This window comes from Naegleria lovaniensis (assembly GCF_003324165.1).
Source record: "Naegleria lovaniensis strain ATCC 30569 chromosome Unknown tig034, whole genome shotgun sequence".
Lineage (NCBI taxonomy): Eukaryota > Heterolobosea > Eutetramitea > Acrasida > Naegleriidae > Naegleria > Naegleria lovaniensis.
This window is the reverse complement of record NW_025407857.1, coordinates 260,474-279,033: the sequence shown is the minus strand read 5'-3', so window position 1 is coordinate 279,033 and position 18,560 is coordinate 260,474. Positions and strand designations below refer to the sequence as shown.

General features: G+C 37.8%; 10 protein-coding genes across 10 annotated transcripts; 4 read left to right on the top strand and 6 right to left on the bottom strand.

Annotated features, from left to right (window-relative positions):
• Window positions 1-27: 27 nt before the first annotated feature.
• On the top strand, window positions 28-1,170 carry C9374_008699 (uncharacterized protein; the record flags this gene model as incomplete). The annotated part of the gene is made up of 2 exons (XM_044698803.1): window positions 28-917; window positions 981-1,170. 2 exons carry the CDS (start codon window positions 28-30, stop codon window positions 1,168-1,170), a joined length of 1,080 nt encoding a protein of 359 aa, XP_044545339.1.
• A 98-nt stretch (window positions 1,171-1,268) lies between these two features.
• Window positions 1,269-3,267, top strand: C9374_008698 (uncharacterized protein; the record flags this gene model as incomplete). The annotated part of the gene is made up of 2 exons (XM_044698802.1): window positions 1,269-2,471; window positions 2,536-3,267. The coding sequence occupies 2 exons, from the start codon at window positions 1,269-1,271 to the stop codon at window positions 3,265-3,267; spliced, it is 1,935 nt and encodes a 644-aa protein (XP_044545338.1).
• A 119-nt stretch (window positions 3,268-3,386) lies between these two features.
• C9374_008697 (uncharacterized protein) lies at window positions 3,387-4,319 on the bottom strand (the record flags this gene model as incomplete). The annotated part of the gene is made up of 1 exon (XM_044698801.1): window positions 3,387-4,319. The coding sequence occupies one exon, from the start codon at window positions 4,317-4,319 to the stop codon at window positions 3,387-3,389; it is 933 nt and encodes a 310-aa protein (XP_044545337.1).
• A 64-nt stretch (window positions 4,320-4,383) lies between these two features.
• Window positions 4,384-6,492, bottom strand: C9374_008696 (uncharacterized protein; the record flags this gene model as incomplete). Its single annotated transcript, XM_044698800.1, has 1 exon — window positions 4,384-6,492. One exon carries the CDS (start codon window positions 6,490-6,492, stop codon window positions 4,384-4,386), a length of 2,109 nt encoding a protein of 702 aa, XP_044545336.1.
• A 308-nt stretch (window positions 6,493-6,800) lies between these two features.
• C9374_008695 (uncharacterized protein) lies at window positions 6,801-7,466 on the top strand (the record flags this gene model as incomplete). Its single annotated transcript, XM_044698799.1, has 1 exon — window positions 6,801-7,466. The coding sequence occupies one exon, from the start codon at window positions 6,801-6,803 to the stop codon at window positions 7,464-7,466; it is 666 nt and encodes a 221-aa protein (XP_044545335.1).
• Window positions 7,467-7,615: 149 nt separating this feature from the next.
• On the bottom strand, window positions 7,616-11,493 carry C9374_008694 (uncharacterized protein; the record flags this gene model as incomplete). The annotated part of the gene is made up of 6 exons (XM_044698798.1): window positions 7,616-9,748; window positions 9,807-10,134; window positions 10,187-10,437; window positions 10,493-10,886; window positions 10,956-11,257; window positions 11,344-11,493. 6 exons carry the CDS (start codon window positions 11,491-11,493, stop codon window positions 7,616-7,618), a joined length of 3,558 nt encoding a protein of 1,185 aa, XP_044545334.1.
• A 199-nt stretch (window positions 11,494-11,692) lies between these two features.
• Window positions 11,693-13,324, bottom strand: C9374_008693 (uncharacterized protein; the record flags this gene model as incomplete). The annotated part of the gene is made up of 1 exon (XM_044698797.1): window positions 11,693-13,324. One exon carries the CDS (start codon window positions 13,322-13,324, stop codon window positions 11,693-11,695), a length of 1,632 nt encoding a protein of 543 aa, XP_044545333.1.
• Window positions 13,325-13,405: 81 nt separating this feature from the next.
• Window positions 13,406-14,882, bottom strand: C9374_008692 (uncharacterized protein; the record flags this gene model as incomplete). Its single annotated transcript, XM_044698796.1, has 2 exons — window positions 13,406-13,753; window positions 13,812-14,882. The coding sequence occupies 2 exons, from the start codon at window positions 14,880-14,882 to the stop codon at window positions 13,406-13,408; spliced, it is 1,419 nt and encodes a 472-aa protein (XP_044545332.1).
• Window positions 14,883-15,623: 741 nt separating this feature from the next.
• On the top strand, window positions 15,624-17,930 carry C9374_008691 (uncharacterized protein; the record flags this gene model as incomplete). The annotated part of the gene is made up of 1 exon (XM_044698795.1): window positions 15,624-17,930. One exon carries the CDS (start codon window positions 15,624-15,626, stop codon window positions 17,928-17,930), a length of 2,307 nt encoding a protein of 768 aa, XP_044545331.1.
• A 15-nt stretch (window positions 17,931-17,945) lies between these two features.
• On the bottom strand, window positions 17,946-18,511 carry C9374_008690 (uncharacterized protein; the record flags this gene model as incomplete). The annotated part of the gene is made up of 2 exons (XM_044698794.1): window positions 17,946-18,173; window positions 18,299-18,511. The coding sequence occupies 2 exons, from the start codon at window positions 18,509-18,511 to the stop codon at window positions 17,946-17,948; spliced, it is 441 nt and encodes a 146-aa protein (XP_044545330.1).
• Between the last annotated feature and the right edge of the window lie 49 nt (window positions 18,512-18,560).

The following is an 18,560-nucleotide window of genomic DNA, read 5'->3' as shown; positions in this document are numbered from 1 at the left end:
TGTAGGATCCAACACAAAGCCTAAAAAATGTCTCGACAACAGGAAAGCGTTTATGCACCTCCCGAAGTTATCGTGATTGACGATGATGATGATGCTGATGATTCTGATGAAGGTATTGATGAGGGATATGGCTTGTCTGATTTCGATCTTCAACGTTCCGAGCAAGCATTGATACGTAGTAGTAGTTTAGATAATAGTGTAAATATTCGTACCACCAATGTAAGAATGGTGGCAAGACGTTCCGTGCCTTTCACCGAACAAGAGCAAAGCCAAGCTTCATCCTCTGACAGTCAACAACGGCTTCCGATGATCACTGTTCCCCTAAACCCTTCTGTACAGCCTCAGCCTCCTCCAACATTTTCACTTCCGAATACTCTTCATCATTCCGTTCGAACTACATCGTCATCATCAAGAAACGTTGTACAAAATAGTGTCAACAGAGAGAGTCAAAGAAACATTGATCCACGTTCTATGGATACAATACAATCGCCTGTGGTCGCGAGTAGCTCTTTATCACTGGACAGACAAAGACCCACACGAACATCCTCTCATAATTCGTCTTCCAACTCAACAACACCACAAAGCAGAGTAACTTCCGGCCAAGTTGCAGGCAAAACTCTCCCTTCCAAAGATCCAAGGAAGAGCAACCAAACAACCAAAAAAAGGAAACGTACCAAGTGGTTGAAAGAAATACGGAAATATCAAAAGAGTACGGAGCTGCTCATTCCACGATTGCCATTCCAAAGATTGGTTCGAGAAATAGGGTTAAAAGTAGCATCTGAAAGAGGTTTTGGACTGTTATGGAAACCAGACGCTTTTGCATACCTCCATCATGCTTCAGAGGACGCATTAGTGGACCTACTACGAGATGCGAACCTGTGTGCTATTCATGCTAAAAGACAAACTCTTAAGGCAAAGTAGGTTTTTAATAAGGTTACACTCACCAGTTCTTACTTCAATGATTACTGTGTTCTCAACAGAGATATGCATCTCGTTCTGAAATTGAGGCCATTGGTTAATTCAGCAAATAGAATTGACGAAGCTTGTGCAAAAGAGGTTGCCAATGAGCAATTAAATCAATCCTTCCAAGATGATCCGAATGATGGCGATTACCAAGAAGAAGACATGGAAAATTCAGAAGATGAATCCGTTCTCGACGATGAAGAGTAGATAGTAGATTTAAACTTTAATTTATTCGAACAATCATAAATCCAAACTTCCACTTAAATACTTCCACCAATCGCATGAACTTCAAACATTAAAAAAAAATGCAAAACGGCAAAGCCTCCACTTCACCGTCCTCTAACAACAACAGCTTGCTCGCACTTTCCGAACAGCTAGCAACCATAAGAATTTGTCGGGAACGCCATCTATTCGCTCCCAAACCTCCATCCTCCACCAAACTCGATGAAGACATACCCTCCTATTACATCAAGCAAAATGATAAGATTTTGAATTCAGATTGTTATGGAGATTGTCGGTCCATGATTCATCATTCGGAGAGTAGCAATGATTTTTTACTATTTTCAAAACAAGTGTTTCAACATGTGTGTTCATCATCATCCATACCAGACCCGACCACATACAAACTCGTTTCAAAGAATGAAATTTGCAAACAAGTACCAATCATGCAATCCTTGTTATTCAAACGACAACATGAATATTTACCTCCGAAAATTGTAAATGTACCTTCATCATCCACAACAAGTCATCCGCTTCCGATATCAAAGCCTGCCACAGGTATAAACCTTCCAGTGAAAGCTCTCCGAGGAAATATGAGAAATCCTAGTCCATCATCCAACAATGGGAAAACCTCCAGCAACAATAGTGGCGGAAGTACAACCAATGACCCCATGATCGTGGATGATGATGAAGAGAAGCCAAAATCTTCTTTTGTAACAGCTCGCCAATTAGTCAATAACAAGAGGAAAAAAATGGGAGAGAAAAATGTGAGTGATGATGAAAAGGAAGAGGAAGAAAGTTCGAGTAGTAAGCAGAAAAATTTGAGTGATATCAAGAGCTCTACATCCAATTATCATCCTGTGACATCACTAACAGCAAATTCTGGAAAAAAGAAATTCGTTACTCCATTCAAAGACAAGGAAAATTCAAATAGCAACAGTAGTAACAACAACAACAACAAAACTAATACTTCCAAGAACAGTGGAGAAAAGCCATCGAAAAAGAAAAAGACAGACGACGATGATGGTGCTGATCTTTCGAAATTATTTGCGGACGGAGTCATCCCTGAAGAACTTTCGCATCTTAGTCCAAAATTAATTGAAACCATTGCGAATGAAATCTTAGACTCTTCAATTTCTGTGACTTGGGATGATATTGCTGGTTTGAAATATGCCAAGAACTCTGTACAAGAAGCAGTAATTTGGCCTCTCATGCGACCTGACTTGTTTTTTGGACTAAGACGACCACCAAAAGGTCTACTCTTATTTGGACCTCCAGGTACCGGTAAGGTAAGCAAACACCATTGTGCTACTGTGATCTTATACATATTTTATTAATTTTTAACATTAATAGACTCTAATTGGAAAAGCCATTGCTCACGAAAGTGGCTCTACCTTCTTCTCTATATCAGCATCAAGTTTGACAAGCAAATGGGTGGGTGAAGGAGAAAAATTAGTGCGAACTCTTTTTGCACTCGCTCGATATTTTCAACCATCAGTAGTGTTTATCGATGAAATTGACAGTTTACTTTCCCAAAGAACTGACTCTGACAGTGACAGTGGTAGTAGAAGATTAAAAACAGAATTTTTAGTTCAGCTTGATGGTGCTTCAACCAATGACGAAACAGATCGAATTTTAATTGTTGGTGCCACCAATAGACCAGAAGAAATTGATGAAGCTGTGAGAAGAAGAATGCAGAAACGTTTGTACATTCCTCTTCCATCAAAAGAAGGAAGAAAGGAAATGTTAACAAGACTTCTCTCGAAAAATCCTCACGTCATTTCTGAAGATGAGATGAACACTTTGGTCGATTTGACCGATGGCTACTCAGGAAGTGACATTAAGAATCTTTGTGCAGAAGCTTCAATGTTTGCTATCAGAGATTTAGGATCACAAATCAAACATGCAGCTGCTTCAGAATTGAGACCAATAGAATTTAAGGATTTCAAAGCAGCCCTAAAATCCATTCGTCCATCTGTGGCACAAAGTGATTTACAACGATACATTGAATGGAACAAAACCTTTGGATCTTTTGATTATAGTGAATCAGCAGAAGAGTCTGAAAAGGGCAGTAGTTCTGAGTAATTTCACGAATAATGCTAGTCAAAAAATACTATACCACTTTCATTCAATGCAATAAGAATTTCGAAATGAGATAATATGTGAACAATATTCATTGGTTTACCATTTACATTTTGATTATATTAATAACTCAAGGAACTACCTAACAGCGAATGATACATGCATAAAAATGCTTCATCAGAGAGTGATACTTCATCCTTCAAAAACAATTTCCATACTGGAAAAACCAAACCAAATGGAGTATTCTTCACTTGCTCCTCATTCCTCATACTTTCACACAAGTTGGACAATACTTTTCTCAACTTTTTCACATCAAGAACATTGACTCTACACCACGCAAGAACAGACATGCAAACATTGACCGTACTTCCATCCACATTACTCATTTCAGTAATAAAATCCATAAGCATAAATTCACTCATCTTCATCAAGTGAGAGCTTGTGTGGATGGTGTACTCAGGTAATTGACCAATCAAACGTTTCAATTCGTCGAGTATTTGATCCAAAGCATAAGATTTGGCTAAAATGTAATACTGGAAAAAGTTATGAGAGTCGATTACATGGTGGTCCATTAACACTGTTTTTGCACGAGCAGCCATTTGTTCCATACCAAAAAGTGTAGCAATTTTAAAAATTGTAATACAGTCTTCCAAGCATAGGATTGGATTGTCAAATTTGATGGCATGGTGATCATGCATATATTTGATTACCCTCGTTATGATTCTTTTATCGTATCTTTCCAAATCATTTAAAATTAAAATTGGTTTGCTTTCATCAATGGATTCATGTTGATCTCGGATGTTCAGTAAATCTTCAATTTTCGATTTTAAATATGGAGAATTTGCTTCGAGACATGTTTTGTGACAATACAGTTTGAAAGGGTCATCTGCGACTTGTGTAATTTGCAAAATAATATCTGATGTTTTTTCACAACCAAACAGATGGCGACCCATATCGTTTGATGCATCCCTTCTGTCGTCGGAGCTCACTGGTGAACTCTCCTTGTAGTCATCCTCTTCATCGGAAGAACTGCTCTCTTTCTTGTATTTGGACATTTTTTTTGTGAATTTTGTAACATGATCAACAAAGCTTTTATAAATTAAAATACTAGAGCTCTTGTCAGTATTTTCGCCCAGAATTCGTCGGTGTTTGTTTGGAACGTGTCGACGACAAACCTGACGACTGCCTTGAACTAGCTGAAGCTGTACTCGAAACAGAATTTTTTCTTGCAATTCCTGTGGCTGATGAAGACCCGCTGCCAACATTCGACGGGACGGTGGATTTTCCACTGTTTGCTCTCTCTTTCAACTTGGATTTTAGTGTTCGTTCTGCGCATGATTTCACATGCCGTTCGTGGACTTCTTCTTGGAATTTTCGTCCACAGTATTCACACTGCACTCGGTCGTCAATCACTGGTTCTGGTTCATAATCATCATACGATCCGTTCTTGTCATCTTTTCCTGCTCTAATTACGTTTCGTTGAAATTCTTCATGTTTTCTTCTCCAATTATTTGGCTTGGTTTTAACTGGAGCTGATGATTTAACTTTGGCTGCTTCCTTTGCAAGATCTTCATCCAAAATATCAACTTTAAATACTTTTCGTTTTTTCTCATGCTTTTCCTTGCACTGCCTTTTGTGCTTGGCAAACATTTTGACAGGAATGTCATCTTTACAGTGTGGACACTTTCGCTCTGTTTCTTGTTCTTGTGCAACTGCTTCTCCTCTTCTCATTTCGGCTTCCAACATTTGTTCAAACAGGGATTTGCTGTCCTTATTTCCAACAATTTTAATTTGCATATTATCAACGTCACCACTGGGTTTCTCTTCGTCCTCTTCTTCCTCCTCATCTTCTTCCTTCGAAGGAATTGGCTTTTTTACAGGTTTTGAGGTTGGTTTTGTTGGTTTGGAAGGAGGTTCTTGTTGTTTTTTGGTGGAGGACAAAGCACTGTTGGCACTTGGCTTGGAGGTGACTTGTTTCTTAGGAGGTTGCTTTACCGGAGGTTCTTCTTCCTCTTCGTCTTCTTCTTCCTCATAGGAATCGTCCTCCTCTTCATCCTCTTCTTCTTCGTCATCATATACCGGAGGTGGTGCTCTTTTTGGAACTGGTTTTTGAGGCTGGGGTGGCTGAGTTTTTTGTACAGGTTGAACTTGCTTGGTCGCTGACTTTGGTTGTGATGGAACAGATGAATCTCTAGATTGAGCGACAACTGCTGCTTTTCCTCTTGTTGTTGACTGAACAATTGCCGTAGTTCCTGATTTTCTGGCAATGAATTTAAATTTGGGGCGTGACGGCTTTTCTTCTGGTTGAACGAAAATACTTTCTAATTCCAAAGGTTTGTAATAAAGATCTAATGGCGTCACACTTGTCTGAATCCATGTGTGAGAAGATTTTTTAGATCCAACAACTGGTCTAGTCTCAGGAAGTGCAGCTTCCTTAACGTTTTTAGGCTTCGAAAAAGCATTAGCTGTTGTTACACTTGGAGACGGATCTTTTGGAGTTTGAATGGTCGAGCTAGAGTTTCCAGAAATAGGTTGTTTTGTTCTGTTGGCACTCAATCTTGGTTTACCAGGCGAAGCTGCTCCGTTAACTACAGCCTTAATTGCGCTATCATACCGTTGAACTGATCCTCTCACGTTCTCGGTAGAATATTCGTCTTCGTTTTCACTCCTTGTGGATTGCCTAGAGGAACTTCTGGAGGGTGGTTTTGACGATGGTTTTGAGGTTGGTGGAGCTGATTGTTTTCTTGCACGGTGTACTTCTTCCGCTTTCTTGAGATTTGCATCCATTGAAGATTCTTCCTCCATGGAATTGACTGTGGTGTAGGATGAACCCTTCTTACTCGCTAAATACATTGAAGAGAGCGACTGTTTTGTAGATGATGAAATTTCTTCGTAATAATTTGAATTTGTAGAACGAGGAGTTGTATCATTCTCATTGTCATCAACGAACATGGGAACGCTTGATCCGCTATTAATTCGAGATGGCTTTACGTTTGTATTAATGCCTGATGGTGCTACACTTCCCGAATGGACCGAGTTGCTGACTCGATATGAATTTAACTTGTTACTTCCGGGTTTCTGTTGTGGTTCTTCCCAAGGGAGTTTCTGAACAGTCTTCGGTTTAGAAGCCGAGAGTGATGATGTATATGATGATCCATCCATCTCTCTTCCGAATGCGTTAGAATTAGCTCCATAGGAATGACTTGAATAAGGATCGGTTGATGCCATATCATTGTTGTTAACGAGAGAGTTGAATTTACTCCTCATAATAACTCCAGGCTGAGAAAACATGTCAAAGTATTCACGTATCAATATATAATTGTAGTACTCTAGTTCAAAACATGTACAACGCCTTTCAATGTTGGCCCAAAACAATGAATCACACCTATTTTTTTTTAAAATACATGAGTCAAGAAGACAATTTTGTAAAAACTCAAGCGGGAGGTTCGAGTGGCGCCAATTTTATTTTTCAACCGAGAGGATTGATTCCTTGTGGTCAGAGGTTCCCAGTGAGCATGACAGAAAAAGCTTAAAAAATGTCTCAACAACAACCATCCATTGTTCTCTACTCGTACTGGAGATCCTCTTGCTCGTGGCGTGTCCGTATTGCTCTCGCACTCAAAGAAATGGATTACGAGTATGTGGCTGTGAATTTATTGGAATCCAAACAATCGAGTGAAGACTATGCACAACGAAATCCATCGAAACTTGTTCCGACTTTGGAGATTGATGGACATACTTTGAATCAATCCATTGCTATTATGGAATATTTAGAAGATACGAGAGGTGATCAAGGTGTGCACTTGTTGCCAACCAATTCCGATCCATACAAGAGGCAACTCGTTCGGCAAATTTGCCAAATGATCGCTTCCGATATTCAACCCATTCAAAATTTGAGAGTCTTGAAGAAGATTAAAGAAGATTTTAATACGGATGAAGCTGCCAAATCGAATTGGGCTAAATATTGGATTGAAAATGGTTTTGTTGCTCTGGAGAAGGTTTTGGAGAAGCATAGTGGAAAATTCTGTGTGGGTGATCAAGTCAGTATGGCTGACATTTGTCTTGTTCCACAAGTGTATAATGCCAAGAGATTTAATGTGGATATGAGCAAATTCCCAAACATTGTTCGAATTGAACAAACATGCTCGGAATTGGAGGCATTCAAAAAGGCACATCCAGACCAACAAGTTGACAAGGTGTAATCATCAACATATCGCCTTTTTTAAAGAATTTTACCAGCGGGTTAACAAATGTGTCATGTCTGGATCAAACTATTCAATACCTTTTTTAAATTATTAATTTAGTGATTAATTTAAAATTCACACCGTTTTTATCAAAAGTTTTGACAATATTATTTGAACAAGTCTCCAAGTTTAGAAACAGTGGCATCATCAAGGAAGGATGTCTTTTTGGCATTCTTCTTTTCAGATTGTGGCTGTTGATTTACGGCAAGAACTGACTTTGTTTTGGATGGTGCTCCCTTGTTCATTCCACACACACCTGAGAAGAGTGCTTTTGCCTTCTTCTTTCGTTCTTTTTCATCTTGTGTTTGAGTGAAAACATCATCAAAGTGTTTCACTTTTTGTGGTGTCAATGTTGGAACTTGAATCAAAATATCTTTCATGATATTAGTCTTTTTTCGAAGTGAGGCATAACTATACGAAATTAAGGAGATGATTGAATCTTGCAATTGTTCGTCCACAGTGGTCATTAATGATTTGATCAGAGAAAAGAATAACTCTCCTGCAAATAAATTAGCATAGTTTTGAAGTTGTGTGTGACTAAGGTATCGAATAATTCTGTCACAAATAATGACACACTTCACAACACTTGTAGGATCTAACATGGCTGCTATAATTTTGCAGAAGAGCATCACCATTAAACCAATGAGATCAGAGCTAGAAATTATAAATGTGCAAATAACGTCTGCTTTTGGCTTGAGATTATCCTTTGAAATTCTGATGGAATTGGTGGCCCTCAAGAAAATGTTCACCAACACTGAGCATAATTCTTTGAGATGCTTTTCTTTCACAATTTCATCGAGTACACCTTCATCGCCACCACGTTGGCCACCTGCTTTATCGCAAATCTCATTTTGTGCTTGCTCAATTCGAGCGGTCATTAGTGATAAAAGTGGCTTCAATATTTCAAGAAGGAGAGTGTTATGCAATTCTGCAGGACAAGAGTCAAAGAAGGTCGAAAAGAAGTTAGATGTCAATACCGATAAATCTCTAACAGTTACAAACTCCATGAAGGAAAAAACAGATTCTGATAACATTTGGAACAGCTGCGGATTTCCCCAAAAACGAGCTTTCTCGCAATATTTACCAGCTTGACCTAGCAATAAATAGGATAATCTTCTCAGATTTGTGACAAAATAGTGAACCTTGTGTACAGCATATTGTTCCTGCGTTACTTTAGAAGCAACAAATTGCTCTCCCTTAGCCATATATTGTTCATCAATTCCAATATGTAAAATATACTTTCGCACTTGCTCAGGAACTAATTGCTGTCCCTGAGGTGTATAGCACATATGAATTGTTCGTATGAGAGAAAGAACGTTTGGTAATACTTCTAAAATATATGCTGAGATAGGATATTTGATTTCTTTTGTCTGTGGATCGACCATTCCCATATCTTGTGGATTTTCAGGCATTCTTGCTGCCAAGCTAGTAACCGTTGTAAGAATGTGGAAAATTCTACCCTTGATTTCTTCAAGCTTGGTTTTTGTTTCTTGGTTTGGCTCTGGAATAATTCCTGCCGACTTGTAAAGTAACTCTACAGACCCACACACTTCTCTATACAAATTGGAATTCAGTTCGTTGATCAATGGGCTCAATAAATAATCTAAAAATTGGCATTGTTGGTTCAAATCTTTCCATTCGTTGCTAATAACAACAAAGGCCTCGTACATCAAAATCAATTCGTTACTTAGAATTTCTTTCTTAGCCCACAATTGTTCAGCTTGATCCACAAATTGCTTTAAATATTCTGGTAAATCTTTTGCGTTTGCTTGGCATAAACTAATGAAGGTGGTATGTGCTTTCTGTCTGGCAGTAGAAGTATCTTCGGTTAACTCTTCAACTGCTTTTCCTACCTCCTTGGAAGGACGAAATTGCATTTGTTTGAACAAATTTGTGGCTATTGCAGACAAAGACTCCTTATTTCTCTTATTGAGATGAGAAAAAGATTTGAACAGTCTCACAAATATGGTTTGAATTAGTGCATCTTCTGTTGAAAATTGAAGACAAAGCCCAAGTAGATACATCTCTGCCTCAATAATTCGTTCATCTGCTGAAACCTTATCGTTTGTTACTGATTCAATAACCCACTCATAGAACGTGACAGCAGACTCCCACATAAGATAAGCATCGCTAAAAACGCTACAGTATCCATTAGGTCCCTTATCATCTTTTGGACTAGGTGTGTTGAGTTTAAGAGCTTGCTCAACTTCCAAAGTAGCAAATTTTACAGTTTCAAATGGCTAAAATTAATAAAACAAGGAAATTATGTTTTTCAATACAATAGTAATGAACACTTACAACTCTTTGAGTGATGTATTGGATGAGAGATCTAGCTTGGCTTCTCATGGAGCCATGAACATGATAGTATTCTTTTTTATCTTCAAAATCAATCAAACTCAATTGATGAGTGAGGTTGTTCTCAAATCTATCGACGTCTGGGTTTCCAATTTCTTTTGTAATCTTCATTCTAGTCACTTGGAGTAATGGTTCAAAATATTTGCCAAGGAATGGTGCGTTGCTGAATGGAATCTTTGGATTGCTTAGAAGCCCGTTCCAAACTATGAGAGTATCATTGAAAATTACAATTGATGGGTGTTTGTCAAATTCCAAAACAACCGTCAAAAAACTGTTCAAATTGACTGTTAAACAATAACTTAGCTTCAGATTTTTGTACTTACTTGTCCACAATTTCTGTATGTCTTTCGTTTAAATATTTGAGTTGTTTTTGTGAGAATGTGACAAATAGTTTAGAGAGAACTTTGTGGAATTCATATTCATCTTCAAGATTATTGGGATTGGCCTTGCTTAAAATAGCCCTAGTATTCTCGCATAATTTTGATAAAAGTAAGGACATGTGGTTAGCCATGTTCACCTCTTTTTTAGTTCCCCACGATACATCCACAAACGATATCAAGCACTGTCCGGCATCCTATTAATACGAAAAAGAATTATATAATATTGTCAATCTATAACTTAAAACATACCATCTTAAATTCATCCACATGTAATAAGCTAATCCAAATATCAATAATATTGTGATTGAAGAAATGAGCTGGATCAAGCCAGTCGCTAACAAATGCCAAGCTCATATCCAAAAGGGCTCTTAATAATTTTTGATTTATCATGTATGACTTTTGGTCTGCTCTTGCCTTGTACGCTCCGAAAGCAGCATCAAACAATCCAAAGGCCATAGAGAAAATGTCAGGAATTTTGGGTTGCAATTTTTCTATGAGTTCTCTTCTCTTATTTGGAGACATGTCTGTTGAGAAATCACTTGTTAAATCTTGTGCCAAGGACCTCAAAGCGAAAATTGCAATTTCACATTGAGTTTCACCTAACGATGTCAATTTCAAAACATTTTCTAAAATTTCAGGCAAGCTATTACAATGAAAGTGTTAACAGATTCAATGATTATTCGTAAATAAACTATAATTTGTTTAAACTTACATTTTAGGCCATGTTAATTCAATTATTGACGAAAAAATAGATGCCAATTTTTCTTTGATAAAGAGCTTTTCTTCAAGCATGTGTTTGGTTCCTCGGGCTGCATATTCCAATAACAATTGAGATATTCTAGACCTTGTTTGAGTTGTTTGATAATTTGCTTGCACTGCTGGCCATTCTTTCGTTACAATATAATGCAAAACTTGTAACCCGAAGTGTCTGACCTCTTCAGGCTGACTATCTACAATGAAAGTCCAACAATATTCAATCTTATTCTGATTCGTTTGTTTAAATTGCTCCACATACTATCATTGAACAACCACACATGATTCGGAATCATCATCACATAATAACAAATATTTTAAAAAAGATATTCATCATTAAAACATACCTGTTGAGCCTCCATTCTTTGTTGTGGTGGTGATACAGGATTATGAATCACCTGAATCGCTTGCAACAACAATTGATAAGTTGGGTCTTGCGACATGGTGTTGCTGTTGGGCACACTTGCTTGTTGCTGCTGGCCAAAATTGCTCAACATTTTTTTTCAAGTTTTTTTCAATTCGCTCGCTGGCTGGATTTTCTTCGTTTGTTTCGTCGTTCAGGAATTCCTCCAAAGAGAAAACCGCAAAAAACCTCTGTTCTTCTTTCTAAAATATATTTGAAGTTTGAAATTGAGAATGCACTTGATTTGAAACGACGTTGTTTAATACAGGAGATTATGAATGGGGAAGAACTTGCTATGGAGTGGTGTGCATGAAGGGTTTTGTCACTCTGGCCAGTGCATGTTCTGATTGGAGAAAAGAGAGAAGAAGCCCATAGTTTGTAATTGGTACTCCAGCTTTGGCAAGGTCAGTAAGGCGAGCATTCATCTTTTGTTTATCAATCATGCACCCTCCACAATGAATGATTAATTTGTATTGAGAGAGATCCTTAATTAGTTGATACTCCCTTCCAAAGACAGTATCCACCTGAATAGCTCCCTTTCCAAAACGCTTCTCAATGGCTCTCGGTATTTGAACAGTTCCAATATCATCTGCAATTCTATTGTGATTACATGCCTCACATAAAAGAACAGAATCTCCGTTTTTAAGATTTTTGAAGGCATCAATTCCTTTTAAGAATTCAGGTAATCGACCAGAGCTCATAAAATTAATCATGATGACGCTAAAAGTGGTAATATCTACAATATTCTCCTTTGTTTCTGGGTCAATGGTCCATGGATGTACTATATCCATTGCTTGTGAATCTGTAATTAAGAGTTTCAGCTTACTTCTATCTCTGAGAGATTTTACCATTTCAACAAATCTCTTTCGTTCCTTTTCTACGAGTTCTTTATCTTGACTTCTTGCATTTTTCAAATTCATTCGATACGAAAATACATTACTATATTCTCGAAGTAGATATTCATGAACCATTGCTTGTGGCTTTAGTAAGCGTCCTGATGGAGTCTCTTCATCCATTGGAATGTTTAGAAATACAGTGGTGTCTTCCTCCATTTTTGGAAGCAGCTTTGTTGGCAATGGTGCAGGACCAAGATCCATTCTTAATTTGCTCTTTCTAAAGCAATCCTCAAGGAACTTGATACATTTTGAGTGGGCAATTGGCGACTGTAAATCCACACAAGTAGCTCCACAAAATAATTTGTTAACTCCAGAGGACTGGTCGAATTCGTTGATCTTCAGTTCTGTCTCAATACTATCTAATTTGTCACTTAAATTTTCGACTTTTGCCTCAGATCTCTTCTGATCTGAAACATTGAATAAAACACAGAAGGGTTTCCCATATTTTTCGCATTCGTTCATGAGCCATTTGCATTGTACAACGCTGCTTGAGTTAAAAGGGTCAATGACTACCACAGCCAAGTCCGATTCCTTTAACGATGTGATTGTTTTTTGTCTCTTTTTTTCGCCCAATTCCGAAGCTTCATCAGTGCCAGGAGTGTCAAACAATTTTGTTGGGCCAATTCCATGAATTTCCATTGTTGTAATCTTTACATCGGCAGTTGTTCCTGGAGTTGCATCCACGATACTTGTATTGGATTTGGTAAGACAATTCATGAGAGTTGATTTTCCGCTATTCATTGCTCCATAAATTCCGATGTTTGTTCTTTCAATGTAAATACTTCCAATGGACTTGGAGGATGTCTCTGATTGTTGAGTTGCTGGATGTTGAACCACGTTTTGAAGACATGAAACGACTGAAAAAGATCGCATGCTGTTCTGTTTGAATATATGAAAGTCCGAGCAACAAAACGACTCGAGATCGAGCTTGTTGGCTCGCTTCTTGACTAATCCGCCCCGGAGTAGTGCTCTGATCGCATTGTTGTTCCCGAAGGAGGTATGTAAACTGCTAGCTCTGAGTGTATGCATTTTTTTGTTTCCAAAAATGCAATTATTTAATGTGAGGACCAAAACAGGAAGTTAGGATCTGAAGTACAGCACGTTGTGACCTCAAAAACTAAGGTTAAGAATTGAAATTTCTGGAGGGCAGAATAATCGCATTGGATAGTGAGTACCTAAGCCACCAGATGTGTGTACAAATTGCTTTCTGTCAATTTTGTAAGTACGGAATATTAGTTTGATAAAATTTTCATCTTCACTGGATGCAATGTTGATCTCTTGTTGAGGAGATGAGACTTTTTGGTGATGATGAAATACACGATCTATTAGAGTGGAGTCATCTTGCCATTTCAACTCAAACAAACCAGTGCCCCACTCCCAGTATTTGCAGACATTAAGTACTCTCTGCACAATTTTCAGTTTGCTAATCTTGTGCCTCACAAACGTCCATAACGTTGCCTTAAATCGTGGAATGATAGTTACAACATGGTTGCCAGTCATCACTAGTACTACAAACCTTCTTGTACAAGTAAATAATTATTGGTATTATAGGAATATAAGTAAAGACACCCTCATTCATCTGATGTACCTGTTCAAAAGAAAAGTGAATTTGAAGAAAGTGATCGAATGTCACATCTTTCATGTATATCCTCCAGAAGAGTGCTAACATATTTTTCAAAATCAAGGATGGTATTGGACAGCATACTTGTCCTCCATGAGTATGGCCGCTGAAGATCATATCGAAATGAAATACATCATTCTTTATCCAAGCTATGGTATCTGGGTTGTGGCTTAATAAAAATCGTAAGGTATTTTCTTTGACAGGATTTTCATTAAGATGCTTCACAATTTTGTGGTAATTTTCCCAAAAGTGACTGTTATAAAAGTCTAGAAATCCATAAATTTCAATATCAAACGAGGTATCGTCGGTGGCTTTGGTAACTGTGGTAAAGAACTTGTGTCTGGTGAATTCAGACTGAGCGTCTAGAATGGTGATGGCTGTGCTCAGCTTTTTAATGAGAAATTCTCTATCTTTTACAGAGCAGTACCTCTCATCATGATTTCCCAATACTCCATAGACCCCAAGAGAGCAATAATTTTTAAGCTTTGACATAAAATTCTCAATCATCCAATCGATGTCAATATTTGAGAAATCTTCAAATACGTCTCCAGTGATGATGATTAAGTCGATATTCGAGATATTTTCAATTTCTAGTAATATTTCTTTCAATTGTGCCTTGCTAATCCTATGGTATCGTATATTCCTTCGTAACCATCCCCACCACACGACAAATTTTTCAAATAACGAAAAGTGATTGTCTTTTAAATTTGTTTTATCATGACTAGATATCCTATAATCAAAATGAAAATCAGTTAAATGGACAATTTTTAACCGTCTTTTGTGGTGTGTTGACTCTCGGATGTGGTCCGAGTTTGATAAATTAATATAATGCTCTTTAATATACAAGTAATTGAATGTATTCAACAATGGAAATGTTATAAATTGAAATAATTGTTGTATCATGATTACAATCTCCATCCAAACCAACCCGAGGATAGAATTCCTCTGATAAGCGTGTTGGATCATTTTTTGTAAAAAGCAATTCATTCTCCCTCAGGAAAATAGGAGTTATTCGTATTCCTCGTTTCAACACTCTCATTGAAATCACTGGCTGAATTAGAAATGCAAAGCTCCTCTTGAAACAAATCGGTCGTGATCTGTTGTATCGCGCAAAGTGAAAATTTTCCAATAAAACTTTCAACAATTGATTCACGACATTCGTTTATTGTTTCTTCCCTCCACTCTCGCCCCAAGTTCTTTTCACTGAAGTTAATCCAAACCCAATTCGAATCTTTCGATGATTTTCCTTGCCAAATCCTTTTCTTGCGCTTTTTGGCTCATCACCATGTCACGTTGCTAAATTAAAACAAGCCAAGAAAATTTGTTGTGAGAATTTTTTCTCGAGTCCAGCAACACTCAAAAAACGCTCTAATTCGGCCGAGAACTCAGACACACAAGCCTCCACAGCTGCTGTGTTACATCCAATCATCAGGTGCATTCTCTCTCCGTTTTCATGTTGTGGTGCTGAATTACACCCGAGAGTATCACACGACATTCACTGCCCCAAACGTTTATTTAAATTTCAGTTCTCCCGTTAGGCAAAATCATCATCAGATCACACCGTTGTTCCCATCATCATCTGTTTCTCTCTCTGTACATATCCTTTTTCATTGCTCTTCAACATCTATTGTTCATTCGCTCTACATTAATTGGTCATAGCCAAATATACTGAATTCGTCATAACAAACACCAAAAACAATCATCGTGATGAACAACAATCATACCTCCACTCCCTCTGCTTCATCGGATTCAAAACAGATGAACCATCAAACGAATGGACGCGTTCACTATCCACCACCTCCACCACGAACATCCAATTCTCTCCATTCTAACCTTTCTCAGCAGTTACAACAACAAACTCCATTCATCATTGATAACAACAACAATAAGAACTACTCCAATTTAAATTTCAACCAAATGATGCTCAATAACCAAATGATGATGAACAATCCAATCTTCTTTCAAAACCATTTACTTTCCCAACAACAACAACAACATGTAAATCTCGGGATCAACAACAACAATATGCAAATTCCCATTACAATAATTCCAAATAATAATTCTTCTACATCATCACAGGCAACAACAAACGATAACAGCGCAGTGGATGTAGGAGACTTTGCTTTATTTCAACAGGAACAGGCCAAACAATTCTCTTTGTTTCAACAACAACAAGCAGCCATGTTTTTGCAAATGGCAGCACTTCAGCAACAACAGCAGCTTGAGACTCTTGCAAACGGAGTGTTAGGTCCATATTTCCATGCTTCTCTCTCGAATTCAATGGCTTCGTATGGAGGTGAAGATGATACCGGTTCATCATCAACAATGCCCATGTTTATTCCAACCTCCACAAGCACACCATCGGTTAACATGCTCAACACAAACAACAACAATCATAACGGTAGTGCTGCTACTCTCGATCTTTATTCATCATCCCCTATGAAGGATTCATTATTGAGTTCGAGTCCATCCAATCAAATGTCTGTTTCCGTTGATAGCCACTCAACGAACACAGACAACGATCCAGAAAATGAAGACAAAAGAAGTCAAATCTTTATGACCAATCAAAGAAGAACAGGTCCTGTGAGACGATCAAAAAAAGGTGGTTGGTCTGAGGAAGAGGATGAAATGCTTCGTAGAGCTGTGCAACTCTATGGAGGTAAAAATTGGAAGAAAATTGCTGAAACACTTCAAAACAGGACAAGTGTGCAGTGTTTACACAGATGGCAAAAGGTACTCAATCCAAATCTTGTGAAGGGACCGTGGACAAAAGAGGAAGATGAAACCATTCTCCAGCTTGTAAAAACCTATGGAGCAGAGAATTGGAGCATGATTGCTTCTCATTTACCTGGAAGAATTGGAAAGCAATGTAGAGAAAGATGGTATAACCATTTAGATCCAAATATCAAGAAAGATCCTTGGACTGAAGAAGAGGAACAATTGCTGTTAGAAGCTCAACGAAAGCTTGGAAACAAATGGGCAGAGATTTCAAAACAAATACCTGGAAGAACTGATAATGCTTGCAAAAATCACTTCAATTCTCTAATTGCTCGTGAAAAGAAAAAATCATCATCAAAAGATTGCGCAACAACAGAGACCACCACTGCTAAGAAAACAAAAAAGCCTTCTTCAAAGAAAGATGACACTGCTGCAGCAAGGTCTAAACACAAAAGGTCACTGTCAGACACAGTTTTTTATCAAAGCTTTAAGTATGAGCCTAAGGATTCTTTGTTAGCTCCTCCCACTTTGTCACCAATGGCCACATCAAATAATTCTGGCAATAACTCGCCCAGATCTAACACCGGGCTTCCACCACCACATCCATCATCTCAACCAAATATTTTCCCCACTTTTGTAAATCCATCATCATCGAATGTCACTCCATTCTCCCTCAATTTTCCATTTTCCAACACGAGTGTACCTGTAGTGATACCTAATGGAAATATTGTACAACAAAACATCATCCCACTATCAAGACAAAATGTACAAAAATCCCAAGACACTCCTAGCCAATTAATAATACCAAACATAGATATTACCTCACCAAACTCAACAGCCACTCCAAGCGATCTCTTCCATGACGCTTCTGCTTTTGACGCAACAGAAGGTCCCAACTCAGTTTTATCAGATGTGCAAGACACTCTTATTAATCAAGTTGGATCAAGCTTTACCAACTTTGATAATTTTGAATTTGAGAATGAGGTATTAATTCATGAGAATAGCAATGAAGAAGGAAGCAACAACAGCGTCACAAGCAGTCATGGACAAAAGAATGCTCGACCATCCACAGTATTTGATGAGGAAATGGACTTCAATGATATGGATGAATCAGAGTTGCATAACTTTTTGGACGAAGACGATGAAGATGAACAGACAAACAGTGGTCTGTTACCACCATCATTTATGGAACTAGATAGCAGACAAGTGAAACGAAAGAAGTTTAATCACATTTTCCATAACAGATCTATTTCATTTGATGTTTCACAATTGCAAAATAAGGATCAGTTTTTCTAGGAGAATTTGTGTATTTTACAATGAGTAGAGGAAGGGTGTATACCTTCTGTATGCGTTACTGTCAGGAGGTTTTTGTTCACGTATTGCCCTATAAACAGAAAATTGTCTTGGAATTCCGTATTTCAGTGCATGTCTGTCACCTTTTTTCCACAATTCCAAAGCATAGCGTCCTGCTTCCAATTCGTTTAAGATCAAATAGGGGCTGTAGTCATCTTTGGTAGCGTCGAAGTGGATTCTCAAATTCTGCATGAACAGTAATAATTTTGTTTTAAAACATCATCATTACCATCGAGTAACAAATAAATTAAAAAGGAATTAGTAATTGCAATAGTTTTGATGAGCTCAAGACGATCCGTGACAACACTCACCTGTTTGCTCACTTCTCGGATGGCCAAAGGCAGCGTTCGATTCAGCTCTCGAATCCATTCCCGATAAAGCGATAACACTTGAGGTTTTGAAAATTTTTCAACAAATACATCCACATCATTTCCGAATTGTTTCATTAATTTCCTCCGAAAGATGCTTCTCTTGATTTTTCCAAGGAGCGTGTAAAAAGGTGTCGTTGTTTTTCCGTTCATCATATTTTTTTAAATAAAATTAAATATTATTAATATTATTCAAAAACAATCC